Source organism: Pseudopipra pipra, chromosome 7 (genome assembly GCF_036250125.1).
Source record: "Pseudopipra pipra isolate bDixPip1 chromosome 7, bDixPip1.hap1, whole genome shotgun sequence".
Lineage (NCBI taxonomy): Eukaryota > Metazoa > Chordata > Aves > Passeriformes > Pipridae > Pseudopipra > Pseudopipra pipra.
In genome coordinates, this window is record NC_087555.1 from 17,658,511 (window position 1) to 17,673,156 (window position 14,646).

The 14,646-nt window shown below is 36.4% G+C and overlaps 1 protein-coding gene across 2 annotated transcripts in view; it reads left to right on the forward strand.

The window, feature by feature from the left end:
• Nucleotides 1-14,646, forward strand: part of CHN1 (chimerin 1) — a 98,358-nt gene that overhangs the window by 21,031 nt on the left and 62,681 nt on the right. For both annotated transcript variants that reach the window (XM_064660779.1, XM_064660780.1), the window contains exons 3-6: nucleotides 1,480-1,518; nucleotides 4,831-4,886; nucleotides 12,123-12,154; nucleotides 13,033-13,146. In XM_064660779.1, the coding sequence (XP_064516849.1) occupies nucleotides 1,480-1,518; nucleotides 4,831-4,886; nucleotides 12,123-12,154; nucleotides 13,033-13,146 (241 nt within the window). The remainder of the gene's footprint in view (nucleotides 1-1,479; nucleotides 1,519-4,830; nucleotides 4,887-12,122; nucleotides 12,155-13,032; nucleotides 13,147-14,646) is intronic.

Below are 14,646 nucleotides of genomic sequence, written 5' to 3' on the forward strand. Positions count from 1 at the left end.
CAAGGTGTTTTGGCCAATCTGCAGGACGTGGTAGAGCATCTGCAGGACCTTCCAAAGATCAAAACCCATCATATTCTGGGGGATGGCAGTTTAATTGAGTGCTGCCTCAATAATAAAATCATAATGGATTGTATTCATAAAACCCACTGCCACCAAGGTAGTTTGCAAGGACTGCATCCTCTTCATGTGTAGAGCTAAAATACAGGGTAAAAAATTACAGTGCAGACAGGGCAGAGAGTGTGCTGAGAGGATCTGAGCAAGTCTGTGTCGATTAAACTGGAAAATACCTTGTTCCACTAAGCTCTAATTTAGAGATTTTTGGCATGACTGTATGTGGGAGAAATGGACGACAGCAAGTATCTGAAGAAGACAGATTCCTTACCCTAAGGAGAGGCAAAGCAAAATCCTTCCCGTGCTTCAGGCTTGGTTTTGCAGGCCTTAAGGACTCTTAAGTGTAGATGCCACTCAGGCTAAAATTCAGGCAACAGGTTCCCAGATTGCTTGATCTTTACATAACCTTATAATAAAAACTAGAAATTTGGGGTTTTTTGGATGCAGCAGGTAGTTACAGCGAGCAGAGAATTGCAAACAGAGCTCAGATATGAATGCTGCAGTCAGAAGAGGCTTCAGACAGCAAGGCTGGGTGTGTGGTTGGCTCAGCTTGTGACCTTGTAGTGTTATGTGTACGGAGTAACTCTAACCAGCTCCAAGGCAGAGAGCACAGCATCTTGCAGAAAGCCTCAGTGACTTGTAACATCAAAACTGAAGCTGGTCAAGAGCGGTAAAACAGTGGATCAGAGTTGAAGTTTGCATCATAGCCCTGAGCTCAAAACGTCAGATTAGTTGTCAGTGAGCCATAAGGGTGACAGAAACGTAGAAGACACTGAATTTTTTTTTTAATTTGATTTGAGAATTAAAATTTGGGATTAAAATTATGTTGGTACTTTTAATACATACTCACTACTTCCAAATAGAGATTGTACTCTGTATGAAAAAAAATCCTTCTTTTTTTCAAAATATTTCACAGTACTTTCATACTCTGATTTTATTTTAGGAGTTGTTAATTGCTGTCCAGAAGAGGAAAAACCTAATGGCAGGAATAAGTTGCATGGAAACCCATTTATTGGAATATAAATTGAGATTAAAAAAAATCTTTCTGATGTAGTTTAAAATAGAATTTATAGATATATGTATAGTAAAATAATATGAATTCCACTTCCCCCTCACAGTATGTTGGCTTCTGATCTGCATGTCTGCCATTTTGCAAATGTATTTCTTTAGTTTTTCTAGCTGGATAAAGAAAATACCTTTTCACGGTTTTAGTTTGAGTAAAGAGGGGGAACTTGTAAGAGGTTGTTCTATAATAATTTAGAACCTAGGTGCAATATTTATCTTAATAATTCTGCAAGTGCGTCTGCAGGGTTATTTCTGTGTTAAAATGTTTCCAACACAACATTAAGATTTTTTGTTTTCTTTCAGATACTGATGAATACAGACCACCTGTTTGGAAATCTTACTGTAAGTATCTCAGTGCTTTTTTTCTCCGACTCAGAGCTGAAAAAGTTTCGCTTGGGTACTTTAAAAGACTTATTTTTCTTTTCATCAGAATGTGAGTTTAAGAAGCATCAAGGGGTTCATTGCTGCTTAGAGATAGTGCAGTTGAACGATCTCCAAGGACAAGTGAGCATTGATTATTTGGAGTAGTGGATTCTCTGCACGTTATTCACTAAGTTGTCCCACTCCTGGTTGGTCTGGCTTATATTAGTTTGGCTGCCTAGACCAGGATTTACATAAATTCTATTCATGCCTTAAAGTTGGTGACCTTACAAACTTTTAAGGTATCTTGTGATCAAGTACCTTGCATTACTAGAGCTGAGACTTGAACTGGTTAGAAAAAGACTCAAAATAAATTATTTTCCTCCAGAATTTGGTGATGTAATATTGTTGCTTATCATAACCATGCTGCCCTTAGTTGTAATAACTATATGGCTTGAGTGCGAGCAAGCGTAATTATTGCTCACACTGTGCATAAAATGGCCTGGCGTGACAAATCACAAGCAGGTTTTTTTGAAGCCTGCAACTGGTCTGGGCTCTGCAACTCTTCAGTGTGTGTGTGCCCTAGCCCAGAGGAAGCTGGCCTTGCAGCTGCCTTAGTCAGGTGAGCAGGACAACAGTCCAGGTGCATTGCCCTGAGATCAGAGTGCCACTCTCTTGGGAACTTCACAACTTGCTGGGTTTTATTTCAAACTAAAAAAAAAAAAAAAAAAACCCACAAAAAAATCCCTCACAAACCAAAAAACTCAAACCCATAAAAAAGCACAACCAACATTACATTTTTAAATGCAAAAGAATTCCATGTAAAGGAATGACCTGTTGTTTGGCTGGGCTAATGAAGGTTCAGGGACATAGAAGAGAACATGAAACAAATGGCACTGTAAAAGGGCATCTCAGCTTCCCATAGTATCTCACCTATAAATTCTAGTTCTTTGTAGATAGAAAAGCCAAGATGTAAGACATTTTGAGACTCAAGGAAACACAGCAAGAAAGAAGACTCTTCTGTGAAAAGCAGATTTTGAAAGCAGAATGTTTGTGTGTATAACACACTTAGCAGTTTAGGGACATCAGACTTACACTTGCATTACTTTGTATATATTCAGCTTGATGTCTTCAGGTGGGATAAAGGATTTGCTCAAGCAACATTTCACACCATGAAAATGTCCCTCTAAAGGTTGGGGAGATTTAGCACCTGATAAAATGTAGTTATTTCAAAAGGTTTCCATCCTGCTGTGGGAGACTTTTCAGTCAGAGATACGGGAGTGTTCTTAAAGGGTTGGTGAAGAACCATGGTTAGAAAGAGAGTAAGTGTTAAGAGAGCAGTTTAAAGTATTTGTTTTTCAGTGTACCTTCTGTGAACTGGGGAACACTGCTTCCTTGTTTGGTTTGTTCCCTGCCATAATCTCTAACCGGGAGGTACAAGCTCTCTAAATACCCAGTCTTCATTGGCACCTTGCCAGGAGCTGAAGGCATGGGCACATGCAAATGTGTATGCACCCACTCTCCTACAACATCATTGTTTGCCTGCCAGGGTGAACCCTTCATGTGGTTCAGAAGTAAGATCAGAATCACAGGGTTTGATTATGTTTCTGTCTCATGACAGATGAAGAGGAATGTCTTGTTTGACTTTCCTGGCAATAATTACAGCAAGGAAACTCATGTTGAACAGTTTGAATTGCATACATCAATTAGAGGAGGAGGGATAGGCATCCTGTTTTGTAACTTAGCTAGTCAACCTGCTGTGCTTCTTGCTGGAAGAGAAGAAGGGTACTGCCACTGGTGAAAAATAATTTCCTTTCAGAAAATCTTTTCAGCCTGGCTTGAAGTAAGGTGGAAAACAGTTCTCAGTTTTCAACCAATTTCTGTAGACCATGCCCATTGTAAGTCTCCACTGCTCTTCTTTGAAATTCAGAAAAATCCATACTCGATCTGTAATTTTATTTTTTTTTTCTTTGAACTTGGCTCTGCAGTTTTCAGAATTAGATATGGACAAGGCCTGGTGCCATCAAATATAGCTTTTACAATAAAAGCTAGGGAACTGCTGGCAAAATAAATGGTCATGCTATGCTTGAAATGCTAACTGCAGTTTTACATACCAATGTACTGATCTTCATCACTTGCAGAAACCATTCTTGTATTACCAGTACCAAATGGTAAGGATCGATTTTAGTAACAACAGGAAAAACCATTAGCTTTTTTTGTGTGGAACAAGGGCAGTGTTTTTTTCCAGTTTATCTTATGACTCTGTGATCATCTGGCATCTTGCCATTTTCTCCATTCCAGTGTAACTTAGCCCATAAATACAGCATTTGCCAGTGGAAAAGACTTGTAATCAAATGAGAAGTGTAATGAAGTCAAATCGTATTTGTTAAATTAGTGTATAGTCTTAATACCTTAAGAAGGTGATAACACATGTTATTAGACCTTGGTATTAGTACTAATTGAAACATAATTTAATTTTGAAAGATTACAATTCCAGATGTCAATTTTGTCAGTTCTAGAGTACTGTTCAAATACTAACTTAGTGTTGACAGCCTCATTTTGAAGGAGACTTGCCAAACCACACTCAGTTGGGGTAGAAGTTGGTATTATATTAGAAAGTCTGCACATACTAGTACCATTAAATTTACATGTGGTTCCTAAGATCTATTCTGGTGTGATGAAGCTTATTTTAAAAATAGAGAAAAAGGAGGAGAGAAGATGTAAATGTAAGTAAGTGTATGTCCTAATTTGGACTTTAACTGTTTTACTCTGCTGCTCAACTCCTGATGTCTTTTGATCTGCAAATGCAAAGGCCATCTTTCTCTTTCTTCAGAAAGGTCATCACTGAGCAGTGGCAAAAGCAGAGTGATACTGCATAGTTCTCAGTGATTCTTGTCTTGACATATGACTGAGTGTGTGCTCAGCATAGTAGGATGGGGCTCCATCTGTTTACTGAAGAAAGTCTGACAGCAGCCTGATTTGACATATAATAAACTTTAATTTGTGTTTAGTATGATTCTTTTTCTGATCTTGTTGGAAACTTAACTGGTCTCACCTAGTTATTCCATATTACTTGATCAATTAATTGTAAAGAAAATCAATATCCTGTTTTGGCTAGCAACATTCTTTTTTCTGACCACATATTGGTAAATTTTGAGACTTTGGTATCCTTAGTATCCTTGCATTAGACTTTGTAGAAAGTCTCCTTATTTAAACAGCAATATTTAATGTTAAAATGTCTAACTACTGCAATGATTCTGTATTAATTAGAGTTTAACTTCTGCCTCCTCCCAGTGTATCAGTTGCAACAGGAAGCTCCCCATCCTAGAAGAATAACCTGCACTCGTGAGGTAGGTATTATGACATTCAGTTTATTATAGAGTCCAGTAATTCCATGTCTATACTTAATTGTGTCCAACCCCAGCAGTGGTTCTTTGGGACACTTTTTGTGCTGTGATTGGAGCGAGTAGCCTTGGGGGCACTGGTACTTGGAAATCCATTTGGTCTAAAAATGGAATTAAAAGCATTTTGAGTATCATGTGTATACCTAAGAATCATTTAATTCTTTTTGATTCTTAGATACATGAACACACATTTTCTCCTCCTTTTTCGGTCAGAAATTCAAAGAAGCAAGAGCAGAGCTGTAGAGGGGGACTATGTACCTGTTTGTCCAGACATCACTGCTAGATGTGTAAAATAAATGAGCAGAGGGAAGACTGAACCCTGGTGCTGTTATTTGAGTCATAATACTTAGGACTCATTAATAGCAGGAGCTAAGCTATACAGAGCCACAGATTTTAAGACTGAACTGGTAACTGTGGGATCCCATTGATAGACAGTGATACAGAAGCACCTGCTCATGGTGTCAGCTGTTGAGTCAGACCCCAAATTCTAGTGTGCTCTGAGCTGCCATTCAGCAGAGCAGCACCTCTCCAGAGCTGTGGTGCTGGAGGGTTTAACTGATACCAAACATGGGTGCCAGCAAGATTTACTCATAACTACGTCTGTCTTGCAGCTTCAGTTAGGAACCTGGGAAACATTAATTTCAGTTTCAAAAATTCTGAAATGTTAGGCAGTATTACAACACACAGCTCTTACTGAATAACTGAAGTTTATTACATGGCTACAATAAAAATTGAGTATTTTTATCAAAAGAAAAAGAAATTTAATCTTTACCAAGAGAAAGAAAATTAATCTTGGAGACATGTTAGTTGCTTCAATGTAGTAATAAATACAGAGAGGTCTAACACTGTCTGGAACAATAGTATCTTATAGTTTAGATCACAAGGAGAATTACTTGACAGAATTAAATGGGTATTTCTCTGTCATCTCTTCAAATGCCCATTTGTGATTCTGTGAAGTAGTCTGTAAATTTTTAAAATAAAACGTAGAGATTAAACAAAAGTGGAATACTGCACGTAGTGGAAGCATGCTTGCTTTCCTTTGTGAATTTGATAGATTTGTGTTTTTAAAAAAGATATAGCTGTAACTTATTGCACTTAGGAAAGATATAGCTATAGAAAAGAACAACACACGAATTTTACAAGAATTTTAGCCAAAAGTTCATTTTGACAAGGGTTTCTACTTTTAATGAGTGTCCAAGCAGAGGTATTCTTGTTAAAATTGTTGTGCAGGTATCTTATTTACATCGAATAAATTGGAATGGAGATTTGAAGGAAAGGTAAGTACAGAAGATAAGATCTGAGCTGTGAAAAAAAGGAAGGTTTTCCAGTTTTTTATTCCCATTGCAACATTATTAAGAAGGTTCTCTTCTATTTTGTGTGTTCTCTATGATACATTTTTTCATTACAGTAATATACAAAGTATCTGAATTCTTGTAAAAGCTTTTTCTTACAGTACTGGTTGATGATTGTTCAGAGTGCTCACCTGGATAAAGTATTTTATTCCTTTCCTCCAGTGGATTGTGTTTGTTGTTGTAAAGTGCTGCTGGACAGTTGTTTTTTTCTTCCTCTCATCAAAATATTTCCCTGGTGGAAGAAGTGGTAGTATGTGTAGGTATTTGTGTATTGTAAAACACTTTAAGGGATTTTTGGTAGTTTTTTTCTGACACTGTTCATTGAGGTGGTGACGTTACAGCTGTACAATAATCACTGTAGCCTTTTATTTTTTGAGTCTTATCTCAGAATCCTGCTGTTGTTTACCCCCATAGTAGCAGACTTATAGTGTAATGCTCATAAATATTTTGCATGTCAGCTGCACAAAGTATATGTACCCTATAGTCAATAAGAAACTCTAAACTAATAAAAGAAGTCTGATATATTCAGTAAGATCTGTTGGCATTATATCCCATGCTAGTTTGACTGCAGAGAAATGCTTTGGGGTCACTTTGCCCTAGGTGATAAGAAGTTACAAGCAAATTTTATACCGAGTTCTCCTTCGTACTATTTCTCAGAATACTATTAGCCTATCCAGTCAAATAAGCAGAGACATAAATGTGTATTCAGTATATGAAAATTAAAAATGTCTCCTGCCTCTGGAGTGCTGAAAATCTTTCAGCTATTGGTCAGATACAGATTGTCTTCTTTTTAGAATCAAACAAGAGATTTACTCTTGCCAGCCAAATATAGAAGCATCTGTGTAAAACTTCTTCAAATACGAATCACACCGAGTACTACAACTTTCTCATCCTCATTATCACTGAATTTAAATTAGAAAACTTTATTAGCTATACAGGTAGCAAATTGAAAAGTTGGACTGGTTTACAAAGGAATATTTGCCATGTGTGAGTGGTGTCCTGCATGAACTAATCATCCAAGCTCTTTGGAGGGTACCTGATATCTCTGCATCCCTACATAGAGGGGTCCTCCGGGTCTAATTCTATGAACTGATAGCCTGTTAAAGGGAGATTGGCAAAAGTACCACAAACAATCAAAACACTCTGCTAAGTCCTGTCATCACTGAAAAAAGAAAGGCAACACATTAGTGCCTTTGATGTCATATTTCTATGAATTTATTCCAGAACAAGATGATAACATATGACAAACTTTAAATAAGTGTAAAAGTATCCCTGTGACAGAGTGAACAGAAAAATGAGATATTCTGTATTTTAAAATAGCTTTTTGAACTCTGCAGCATAAGCCTGTGTCTGCACCATGAACATTGTTGTAGAAACTAAGAACTAAAAGCTGCAGATTTAGAAACCGGTGAGAATTGATAAAATGGAACTATGAAAGAGTCAGTCAGTTCCAGGTATTTAGCTGCAGAACAGAACACGTTAAATACACGTTTTATCATTAAAGAATCAGATTATTTTCAAAAAAGTTCTTTGAAGCTTATTTCTATCTAATAAAGGTAAAATTGAAAGAATATGGTATCAGTGTGCATTTTCCTACTTCTGCATTAATTCTTTATAATGCACATAACTGGTTTTCATTATAAGTGTTGAACAATTTATGCAGCTGAGCTGATTTGAAGTGAAAATATATTCAGCGAGCAGTAATTTGTTTAACCTTTCCCTCTAGTTTCAGCCTCTTCTGCTTGTGTTGAGCTTTGTGATCTGTTCTTTCTCAGCTGGGTTTCTATTAGCAGCCATGCATGAGTCAGTGGGGAGCAGAATCTTTTCCTAAGTGGTTGAATTATTCAGCTGTATAAACAAATTCATAAATATTAGGAAAAGAATCTTGGTCCTGAGAACATCAAAGAGGTCAGTAGGAGGGAACAATATGTAATTTGGTGAGGTATTAGCACAAAAATTGCTCTTCTTGCCTTACTGTAATCCACTTGTTGACATAAGCAAAAGTGATGATTAAGGGAAAAAAGCGCTTGTTAAAGAATAATTGGAAATCACACCATAAAACCCCCAACCTTTTATTTAATGTGCAAAGGCACACGTTGTACAAGTGCTGATACCGAGAGGTGTATTCAGCAGAATGACCTACTTAAAATGAAATGCTTCTCAAATACAAAGAATTCAAGTTTCTGCTCTGCTACACCAGTTTCATATTAGAGCAACACACAGATCAGTGGAAGGGCTCAGAAGTAAAAGAGCATTGCATTCATTTGGGATTTTTTATTGTGAAGGTGCAGCAGAGCCAAGGCTTTTAACATTCTGTGAGGTTAAAGTTGATTATTCCATAACATTCTAAGGATATCTGACTTCTGCATGAGGCTTGCATCCAAATTATAATGTTGTTTGTCCAATTAATATTGTATTTCCTCTATGAAATTTGTATTTTTTGTGCATATAATCTTTTACATATGGATGTGCAGGCATATTTAGGGCATCTTTGACTGCTGTATGAAAGCATTGCACGCTAAATTTTAAATAACTCTATGAAAAAATACATATTTCTGTCCTATTGAGAGGCTTCATCCTCATTCAGTGCTAGTAGTTAAGAAGCCTATTAAACAGCATCTCTGTGTAGTATTGTGAAAATGTCACAATGTTAGTAGTCAAGAAACATATAGATGGGCATATATAATGCACATCCTTGTTAGAGCTGTTTGTAAAGGTGGCTTTTTCTGTAGGATATTCGGCCAGGTTGACTTCCCAAATTTCGTGGTAGCTAAGCTCTTTTCCAAAGGAATGGCTACCGTAAGGTACTTGCCAAATCTGCCCCACTTACCTGTTTATAAATTTGGTTTCCTTGGTTTCACACCTCAGTTTGAAAAAATCAGAAATTAAACAATGGTGGATATCTTGTTGATTTTTATGTTTCTTGCAGGTATCATAGGGAGACCTTATTTTTTTCCTGTGGCCTCTACATCAGTGATATACAAGTATACACATTGAAAACAAATATCTCGCCTTTTTTTCTTTTTTTTTCTAAGTTAGAAGCAATTTTTAAAACTTTGCCAAACAAACAGCAATAGGAAATTTTTCCCATAAATAAAATGTCCAGAGAAATCAAAAGAGAGCAGTCAGCTGATCTTTGCTGGATACAGAGAAAATTAAGTACTTAAGGTTGCCTTTACTTGTGCTTAATGATACTTTAGTCCAGAAATACTGCCAAATCAGAAAGAAACTCTGCAGAGGATAATTATACTGTATTTTCAGCTAACAGTTTTAGCTAAAATGACCAATTTCTTGCTATTGCTTTGATCTTATTTAAAGATGTATTTCCTTTCTTAGGTGGGTTTTAGTTCCAGTCCAGATGGATGTTTTGGTGTTGTCTCCTTAAGCATGATTGACTGTTAAAGTTAGACTAATGAAGCTTCTAAACTAAAATGTTTTGGCTTTCAGTGCTCATGTACAATGGGAGGATACGTGGGTGCCTGTGATTCTAAACTGTAGAATTAATTATGTAGAATATGATCAGTCAGGAACTTTGTGAAGTCCAGGCAGACACAAAAGACCAAAAAAGCTGCACGTTACTTCTGGTTCTGGTGCAGCTAAGGATACCTAAAGTAAGAACAAACGGTATGTCTGAATTGCTAGGAGTATAGTTGGTGTAAAAACACTTTTTATGGGAAGCTGGAGAACAGTGTTTACTGTCTTACATGGTAAATTTGGCTTACAGGGAATCTGTGTGGTTTTTTAAGTACACATGAACTGCACTGTGTACATAGCCCAGCTAATTCTGAATGAATTACAAGGCCTCTGCTGAGTTCTGATGGAATTTCCTTAAAATCTTAATGTATGTATTCAATCTAGATGTCACAAAAACCCTAATATTATCATAAATGTAAAAAGTTGTGGAAAAAACCCCAAAACACAAACAGGCAATAAAACTCAGTGAATTGAGGTTCCAGCTGCACTAAGTCTTATATAAGCAGACAGTGCTGCACATCAACATTTATACTAAGAGTTTTTTGCAAGTTGGTAAAACTGATCGGTAGAGACACAGAGTTAACAGAAGTGGTTATTTTCCTTTTTAACTCATCATCCACCAAGATGAACTGCAAGCCCAGCTACAATTGACTGGAAGTCCAGTGGAGCTTTTTTTCTCATGCTTTGCTTCAGTCTTCTGCTAATTCACACTTTCAAATATTTGCACACAGAGTATATTATAAATTGTCTTCGGAATTGCAAGTACTCTGAAGATGCTCTATCACATTAGTAATCCATTTCTGAAAAGGAATGCCTTTGCTTATATAAATTTTCCAATTCTGTCGTATAAATTCGCTGAGATAAACATAAAATCTCAGTAGACAGACAACAAAATCTTATTCATGACAGGATTCTTCTTTTAATAACTGCCTGAAACTAGTGTCTTGGCTTAAGGGTTTAGTTAGGAATTGTTGCAAGTTTCTATAAAATCAACAATAAAATGCTTTCACTTTTTCTCTGTTCATATTGCTATCTTCTTATTGAAGAAATAGCCTACATTTAACAAAAAATATTTAAGACCTTTCTTCTTTTTTGAAATTATTCAGTCTCTTCAGGCCCTTTGAAAACAATTATAACACCAGTCAACTCTTGTTTGCTCTTAGAAAGGAAAACGAAATCTTTTAGTACAAGATAAATCTTTTCAGTGATGGAATGTTTTTTCAAAAGTGATGAACCATCACAATAGCTTTTTATTTGCTGGGAACGTGGAAGAATTGTTCTTAGACTGTACATCAGGATGTATGTTGGTTTTTGTTGTTTTGGACATCTAAAATCTTTATACTCCACTGAAATAATTGGAGAAAAGTGCTAATATTAATAGACTTTCTGTTGAAAAGATGGAAGAAAGAAACTGAAGTGGCAGTTTACTGTATTTTATGTTTCAGTGTAGCTGAATTGTTTTATACTTTTGTAGCTCAGGTTGCATAACTGTTGAATTTTACTCCCCAAAGAGTTTCCTCCTTTAAATTTAACAAGAAAGAATAATCTGGTGGTTTAGATTATTGACCTGATTTCTGTGAGGTCTGCCATTCCTCACTTAGCTCTAAACGTTCTGGAAAAATGCAGATGCATTATTTCATCCAAAATAATTATCAGGCAAATTGCAATCTGACACCCTTGCATTTTGCGTGCATTTATGCAGTATGGTCTCTAGAGCACAGTCAGATTGGAATTACACAACATAACACATGCATACCTGTTGTTGAGATCTTTTAGTTGATACTACAGATCACATAGTTTAAGGAAGTCGAGAAGTACAAGGCTTAGGCACTTGATCACTTTAATTCACTTTAATTTAGGCACTTTAATTAACCATTTGCCCTCACTCTGAGAGGATATGGTAGTGGCTTTATTTCTCTCAGCAGTGGCACCAGCAGCTCTGTGATGGAAGGTAACCTTTAAATTTAAGTGTTCTATAGATGTTTTACTCTATTAGTGCACTCAACAATACTGTGCACTTAACATGCATGAAATTCAAACTTTGTTGTTCCTTTTTGGCAGCTTGTACAAGAAATATTCAATGCCATCAGTCTGTGTATGCGGAGTCCTGAGGATGACATGATCCAAATGGTTCATCCTGTCTCACTCCAGGCCATTCAGAAGTGCAGTGTTTCCTGAAGGCCTACCTATGGTTTCCCTATGTTCTAATCACAGGAGAAATTCTGGATAGTAGATTATTTTTGTCTGTGCTTTCACATTATATCCCTCTCTATTTTTAATACTATATTGTGGACAGTACGCTTACTGTATAGGTTCTCTTTTTATGAAACATTACAATTTCTGTTGTTTCTTCTAGGTAGAGAACAGACCCAAATATTATGGAAGAGAGTAAGTAACATACACCTCTAAAAGTGGTTTATCTGAACATGTTGGTTGATACTAGTTACAGAAGGTGGCGTTTACTCTGTGCCCTGTGTTTCTTCTGTATGTTTTACAGCAGTGTGCCTTTGCTCACCATCAAATTGTTATTGCAGTACCATCGCTTTTGTCTGCCTAAAATTACAGCTGCAGTTTCTGATGGATATGGATATCACTGAGTGCTATTTTAAGTGAGAAAAACATACATGTGTTTCTATACTTTCAAAGGATTATCTTTTTCTACCTCCCCTTCCAGCTGGCTTTGCAAAAAGGTGTTTCTGTGTAGGAAAAAAGATATTTGGATCACAAATGCAATATATGTACAGTCTGTATGTGTCTTCTGTTTTAGGTTGCTAAGGCAAAGATGGTTAGATTTAGTGTGGAGAAACAAAGACCTTACTTAGGTTTATTTTGGTAAAAGATGTGTAGTGTTGCTAGGTTATTACACCAGTAATTACTGAGATTATGGCAACTTGCTAAAATCTTGGGGATTGCATATAATATCCTTGAATGCTTCAGAATGTTTGATTGCATGCCACTGGCACAAAACATGTGAAGCCAGCAGGAGAGAATGGATTTATTTCTACATATTAAATTGATAGATGCAGATTTAAAAAGCAATATAGTTGTTTCATAGATATTGTTTCCTAGAAGCCTTTCTAAACCATTTAAAGTGACTTCAAATACAGGCAGAAAGGGAGATTAATTTAAGCTGTAGATTCCTGCAAATCAGTCATTTTAATGTTTGTTTCTTTTTTAATTACTGTGGCTGGTGCTTTTTAAAAGAAGAGCAAAAGGTGATTTAAGAGAGAAAAGGCATGTGTTTCAAAAAAATTTTTGTTCCTTAGATTCCATGGGATGATCTCAAGGGAGGAAGCTGACCAATTATTAAGTGTTGCAGAGGGAAGCTATCTCATTCGTGAAAGCCAAAGGCAACCTGGAACCTACACTTTGGCATTAAGGTCGGTAATTAATATTTCATTTTTAAATTTATAAAATATTCAGAAGACTTTACTGTGTTGTTGACCTCAGATCTTAAACTTCCTTGTAATTGTTTTAATTTTTTTTTTTTTAAATCATGGTACTTTTTTACCCTAATTACAGATTTGGTGTCTTTGAATTTCCCTAGCCCTTTCTGAAGTGCTAACATTCCTTATTGTTTGCACCATCAGCATAATAGCAACTGGTTTTGCTGGTGGTGCTTCATTTTGCCACTTCTCCCACTATGTTTACAGATGTGACCCCATGCAGATATCAGGAGAGCAGGTGGTCAAGAAATAAAAGGCATTGTATGAGTTCCCCTGACTAGTCTACCGTGTGGGTTACTGACTAGCTAGCTGTTGCTGAGGAGCACTTAGTTCTCCCTCTGTGGGATGGCAATAAATCAGGAGTGGTTTTTTTGTCTGAACACCTGCTAGCTAACAATGTTTGCAGATCCACTTCCTTCATTCTGCAAAATTCTGGCACGTGGATCAGATAGAAATAAAAAACTGAAATAAGAGCTCAAATAAAAATAGTTGTAGGTTTGAAATAGTTTCATTACTTTTAAGAAAATGGAGGTTATTTTGGCCTGTGCTACACACCTAAGTACTCAAATGGGAGATGGTGATTATTAGCAATGTTTTAAATCTAAGTGGGACAGAAAAACATTGAAGAAGAAGATGCAGTTACTAAAAGTTTGATATGGGTAAAATAAGAGTTTAATTAAAATAATGATATCTTGAAATAATAGATTGTGATGAATCAGTTTTCCTTTTCAGGGGAAAAAAAGGTATATTTTAGTGAGGTATATTTGTTTCTGTAGTAATAAGATTCCACAGAGAATCTTTGGAAATTCTTTCCAAAGAGAATTTACACTGTATTGCATTAACAGTGTAAATTTGGTTTCTTATTAAAGCAGTACTCAATTTTATCTTCTTCTGCTCTTACAACATTCATTTAAAACTAAAAAGAAAACAGTTGTAACACCTGGCTTGAAGACAGAGCTCCTGCCCCTTGCTTCTGATGGTGCAGAAGGCATAGGGCCTGTAGACTGTCAAAGACAAAGCTGCTGAGCATCTTGTAGGATGTATTGCTACAGCTTGTTTTTCAAATGCGCCTCCAGTCCAGCAAGTCAAAAGATGGCTTTTTTTTAGGTTTGATAATATCTCTTTCAAACTGGAAACCTTGAAGGCAACTGGAAACTTTGGAAGCAATAAAATAAATTTTTATACCCAATAGAAAAAAGAATGGATAGCTATTGGTGATCAGTTTGGGAAAAGGTTTCAAGTGGTAGCAAAGGTGTTATCATTGATTTACTTTGAGGAAATTCAGCATTCAGCAAAACACGTCAGAATCTGAAACTGAAGCATCTTGTAGCCATCTCATTATGTTTAAGTGCTACCTGAATGACTTGTGTATTAAGGGCAGTGGGTCTAGGTGGGTGGTTTCCATCCCACAGCAGGTAGTGCCCTGTTGTCTTG